General features: G+C 45.1%; 1 protein-coding gene across 1 annotated transcript in view; it reads right to left on the bottom strand.

The window, feature by feature from the left end:
• bmp5 (bone morphogenetic protein 5) overlaps positions 1 to 3,627 on the bottom strand; it is a 111,178-nt gene extending 107,551 nt beyond the window's left edge. Inside the window, exon 1 of the mRNA XM_048597286.1 lies at positions 2,869 to 3,627. Within this exon, the coding sequence (XP_048453243.1) occupies positions 2,869 to 3,280 (412 nt within the window). The 5' untranslated portion in view covers positions 3,281 to 3,627. The remainder of the gene's footprint in view (positions 1 to 2,868) is intronic.
• Positions 3,628 to 6,023: the final 2,396 nt, after the last annotated feature.

Here is a 6,023-nt window from a genome sequence, read left to right as displayed (position 1 = left end):
CAAGCAGCATCAGAGGGGCAGGCAGGCTGACGTTTCGGCCTAGACCCTTCTTCAGAAAAGGGTCTAGGCCCGAAACATCAGCCTTCCTGCTCCTCTGATGCTGCTTGGCCTACTGTGTTCATCCAGCTCTACACCTTGTTATCTCAGATTCTCCAGCATCTGCAGTTCCTACTATCTCTACGACTACAGCAACACCCATATCCCATAAATGATTCTTTTCAAACAAAAACCTACCTAGATTATCACCAAACTGCCCAACACACCATCCAAAATGCAATTAACTGTATCCAAAGCAGACATGTTAACACTGTCATTAGTAAACTACATGTAGTTATATCTTTGCCAAGCTAATAAATAAAACTTATCTTCAAATGAACCAAGTTGCTGCATTTAGTAAACACCATCAACACTTGACATTATCTTAAAGAGCCAAGAACAGTTTTATGTAAGGCTGTGACAGAATAGGTAGACACAATCGTTTCAGTGGTGAGAATAAAGCAAAAAAAAAGTTATACGTCACCAAGAAATCAATCAAGAAATGCTGAATAAGCCTCCTCACCCAGCGGGTGGGGAAGAATGTGAAGGTCCCACAGTGAGTACTTGAGACCTGCGGTATTCATTTAGATGGTAGTTGAGTAAATTAGGAGGGAGAGAGAGGTTTTGCTGCCAGTCTTTTATGAGGACGAACGGGAGAAATGTCAACATGAACTGTTTGGGCCGAACAGCCTGTTTCTGTGACTGTACGAACAATCTAATTCTGTGCAAAACCAACAAAAGATTGCATTGGAACATAACCGTTCAATAAATATGCAGTTCGCCAACAACTTTTAATGTTCTATTTCAAAACTCTTAAGATAATTACGGGATTGTCTCTAGCTTCCGTGAGAAGTAGGGATGGTTGCCGTAGTTTCAATATTCAGGGTATAATCAGTTCTTGCCAAGTGCTATTGAACTGTTGGTCTCTGCAGAATTCGATACTCTGAGATCGAACGAGTGACAATAAAGAATGTGGAATGCTCCCTCCACCTGCAGAGGTACAAAGGCTAATCTCCTGTCGCTGCAGGGCTAATGAAGCAGCAGCAAAATTAAACTTCCCTTCATCCAACCTCCGTCTTCACTAGAGGATTCAGGGGAAATAATTAGACCGGATTGAAACAGTCACGGGTGCCTTGAAAGCTCCCGGGGACCCATTGTCCACGCTTCATTATTGACACCTCGGCGAGCTGTTTTAATTTAAACTAACACGGCGCTTTAAAAGACCAAATTACGAAAGGGTACGCTCACAAAACAAGATGAAATGCATTATAAATCAGTATCCAATTGACTCGTTACGTGCAACTGACTGAAGTCATCCTGATGTGGGGGGAAAAATGTTTCCGGAACAGTAAGTTTATAAAAATATTGCTGGGAGTGAAGTTGCTAATTGAACAATGTTGTATAGACACGAAACTCCTACATATATTACGACAGAAAATAGCAACTCGGTGCCAAGTTATTTCTGTAATTTAATATACACGGACTGGGAATGCATTAATGTTGTTGTTAGTGTAATGACGGTTGTTTCAAAGCGGGCTAAAGATTAGACGAAACTTGATTTTTCTAAGTTACCATTACACACAAGTGTAGTCGCAGGGAGGAAAGGTAATTAAAATGAAATGTGCTTTTGGTGGGAGTGGAAAGGGGAACTTGGTTTTAAATTTTGCGTTTCCACCTTGAATTATCCCTGACGCTTGTGTGCAGGGAGCTGGCTGGTGGCATGAACTCTTGAGCTTGGTGCGGTGTGCTTTCTCTGACAGAGAAGTGTAATAGAAACAAAAGGCAACACTCTATCAGCCATCTGTTGAGCCGGTTCACGGCCAAACCTCTCTGATTCTCTGTACAATCAAGCAAAGCGAATGACAACATCGCACGCCGAGGGAAAGAGATGTTATTAGAAATTGGCCCGAATCAAATGGCTGCATTTACAAACTTCCCTCGATTTAGCCAGTCCATCTCTGCTAAGGAAGAAAAACAGAAGGGTCACCGTTTAAGTTGCAACTATTTAGAAGCAGCAGTCCAAAATGAGCCGGGATAGTTCATTCATTCTGCCTGAAACACCGTTTGTATAAATACACACGCTACCGTTCATGACAGCTACTAAACTGTCACTGACCAAAAAGAAAGACATTTCACACAGGCTTATCCTTCTTTTTGACGGGAATATTTTCCAACTCCCTTTTGACACAGGATATCCCGATGGTTTCTGAAGGATTTAGCCCAGCTGCGTTAGCGCTGAGTGAAAGAATTAAAACAAGGCGCAGATTTAGCCAACATGGGTCTGCAAAACATGGACTAAGGCTTTCGCTGTAAGCAGCGCAGAGAAGGGTTTGAAAATTGAAATCAACAGTAATGGAGAAAGCTGATCTATACTCAAGGTCTGTGGCAAATTCCTTGGATTTATCGGGTAGAGGGTCTGATGCAGTTTTCATACACCTATTCCCATCGGTGCGGACCACTAATAAAGCGGGGGGGGGGGGTGAACAGTTCCTTTCAAACGCACTTGAGGGGGAGGTATCTTCACGTTGTCCCTTGGCTGTTTAGGAGTTGGTTAACGGTGAGGGAAATGGGGCTAACATTCGGCCAAAAACTGGGGAGAATTCTCTCCACAAGGGAACGGGAGAAGGGTTTTAGGAAGAGGCGGAGGGAGGGAGTTACATAAAACTCTATCCAGCATCAGAAGCGAGTCCAAGAGTCAAAGTATATTGTAATGTTAAAAAAAAAGACAAGCCTGGCGGAGCGTTAAGAAGCAGGTTGAGTTGGGGAAATCCCCCCAGCGCAGAGTTCCCAATCAATGGGAGCTGGCAGGCAGAGAGAAAGTTGAGCCCTTACCCAGGTTAACGAAGCTCATGACCATATCGGCATCGTTAAGGAAGTTGGTGTCGTGCAGGCTGGCGAGTGGAGGCCGCTGGGTGCTCAGGCTGGTTCGGTAAGGTACCGAACTCCGGGACCCCCCACGCTCCGGCTCCTGCTCACTCGCCATCGCGTTGTACAGGTCGAGCATGAAGAGCGGGGCGGACGAGCTGTGTTTCCCCACCGAGAAGGGCCTGGGCCGGTGAGGTAAACCCAGGATAGACAGGATCTCCCTCTGGATCTCCCTCCTCTCGTGGTTCCGCAGGCGCCGGTAGATGAAGCTCGAGTGGACGTGCTGATCAGCGAAGTGACCCTGGCCGCTTCCCAGCAACACGGCCCCGATCCACAGCAGCCCCCCCGCCACTTTACACCAAGCTGCCAGCCTGTCCATTGCACTTCTCTCCGGCTGTGCCCACTAACCTACTCTTTCTTGGTGCACCTTCTTCTCCCTGTTACAACTTTCAATAAATCCCCGGTTTTCCTGATGGTCAACTCCCGGGCAGCTCCGGAACTGAACTGTCAACAGTCCCGGGCAGGTAATGTGCTCATGTCGCCGCTCGAACAGTCCGCATTGGTGAGAGTTTTGCTTTAGTTAAAGCTTGCTGGTTAAACCACTGCTGGTTTCGCCGTCCGTTTCCTCCTTTAAGCAGAAATCCTCAGTCTGTAGGTCTTATCCTCTGGGGTCCTGTCTTGGTAGATAAAGTGGAGAAGGGGAACAGCGGGACTGAAAATGCTACAGACGCTGCCTGTCTCTGTGTGTGTGTGTGTGTGTGAGAGTGAGTGAAGCTTTCTCTCTCTCTCTCCCTCCGCCTTTAGCTGGCGCTCTCTCTCTCTCTCCCCATCAGGATATACAGCACATCAGCTGTGATCCCTGCAATCTATCACATCTCAGTTTTTTTTCCTCATTTCACATCCTGTCCAAACCATTTTGTTCATTTTCTTTCGAAAGTGATGCCTGATTTTGCAGTTGTACAGTCAAGCGGAGAAGTGTATCTGATCGGCTAGTGCTTCGGGCTGTTGATCTAAGTGGCATAAACTTTCAGTCGGGTGTTACACGGCCCTGGGTCAGGGGAGGGATGGTGTTGGTGCTTGATGAGACCAGGATTAGACAGACACCAAGCTGGCAAAGGGACTGGGACAGTGTACACGACAGCCGCTGTCGGTACTGACCTTATTCCGCCTAACACCAACCCGCACCACCCACCCCCTCTCCCCGGGCAACCCAGCGAAAACGGTCCGCACTCTCCCATCTGATCCACATCTCTCACCTCGGTAAAGGTGTAATCTCCTGGACACAGTGATGGTTGGGGTGTGGGATGGTCTACTTCTGAAATTGCTTCTAACCATTCCTCCCCATGTGGGAATCTTTGGGATAGGTTCAGAATTAGTGTTCAGGCCGCTTTGAGCTGCGGATCCTGGGCTAACACTTTCGGGCAAGTCAAGAAAAGGACCTCCCGAAACTCTGGAGCCCAGGATAGAATCGAACCCGTTCACATTCACCAGCCAAGCTTCAAATTGCCCCATCCTCCGGGAGGTTCTGTCTACTGTTGGTTGGAGGAAGACTGCCTTTCTTCATTCAACACAGGAGATGCTAATTCAAGGCACGTTTTAAACACCGTTTCCCAAATCAAATAAAAAAAGTTGACAAACGGTCTGCTGCAGGTTATTGCACGAGTGGCTCTTTTTCTCCGTGATAAATATATATGACACTTGGAGGACTGGTCGCGTTGGTAAACCGCTGTTCAGGCCCGTTAGTGAAACCACATCAGGTTAAACACAGGAAGGAATAACCCTGTTGTATAAAGTGAAAGTTTTGGTCAAACTGTCGATTTGCGCTGGGTCACTGGACACTCTGCAAACTCATACTGTTGGAAAACTGAACGACTACCAAAGTACCGTTTTAGGTGCAGATTCACAGCTCCAATGCCACTGTTTTATCAGTCTGAATCTCGGCGGTGAGAGGCATACGGACAATGGAGAAAGAGAGCCGAGTGGAATTTTGATTCAGGTGAGACATCTCTGGTCAGTGTTTTATATCAAGCTGTCCTGGAGATTTGATTTACAAATTGAAAACTGCAAGCTAGTTACAAAGTCTTCTCTGTCAATCGATCGAAATTGTTTTGTTCCAGTTTGGGTATATTTATTTTATCTGTCTGTAGAAGTGGATGGAAGAAACAAAATAAAAGCAGATATGTTTTTGTTTTGAAAAAAGTACAGCGTGTTGCTGATGAAGACTGAGTGTTAATCTGATAATATGATACTGAAGCGAGGAGGAGCTGTTGCTTTTTAAATACCCTTTATCTGCATTCAGTAGCTAGCCAGTATTCAAAGGCATTATTTAGGTGAGTAGGTAGTGAGTTTAAACATGTTATTCCTTCAAACATAGGAGCTTAAAGCTGTAATAGGGGATGAATATTTTATTAAATTCAGAGCTTCATTTGTTAATCTGCTTAATATAACTCCTTATATCAGCTATCTCTCACTGATAAGAATGACTGCCCTCCATAAATCTGAACATGTCTGATTTAAGATCTACAAATGTTATAGCATCAATAGCATTTGCTGTCATGTAGGATGTCTAGTTATGTATTTGTCATTCAAGTCAAGTCTAGTCTGTCGCTTATTTCATCTTAATGTTGTTTGGTCTGAAAACTCTGTGATCTTTCACACTGACTCTACTTCCACCTCGGTCAGTCCAGAGCAATGCTGTCTGCAGGAACTGACATTAATGTTGCATTTCTTCATGTCAGCTTTCGGCACATCCTTAAAGAGGTCCTTCTGTCCTTCTGTGGTATGTTTGCTCTGACTGAGTTAGGAGACTGCTTCCTTTGGAAGCCTGGTATCTGATGTCTGAACTATAGGAGGTATTAGAAGAAGCTGATTGTGGATAGTCATGGCCTCTGCCTGTGGTGCCTGATTATGAAAGGACACTGATGTTTGGTCTATCTGTTCTCTTAATTGATCATTAGGATCTACTACAGGCAGCATTGATGGTATGACTCCCATTCTTTTTGGTACCTCCTGTATGTTTTCCACCATAGTGGTATAAATAACAATTTAGTGACATTTCTAAACTTGAGGTCTAATTATTGTAACAAAACACAGTAAGGATGGCAGGCCAGGTGATGTGTTGC

Source organism: Rhincodon typus, chromosome 5, assembly GCF_021869965.1.
Source record: "Rhincodon typus isolate 14 chromosome 5, sRhiTyp1.1, whole genome shotgun sequence".
NCBI lineage: Eukaryota > Metazoa > Chordata > Chondrichthyes > Orectolobiformes > Rhincodontidae > Rhincodon > Rhincodon typus.
The sequence above is the reverse complement of the archived record's forward strand: the minus strand, read 5'-3'. Positions and strand labels throughout refer to the sequence as shown.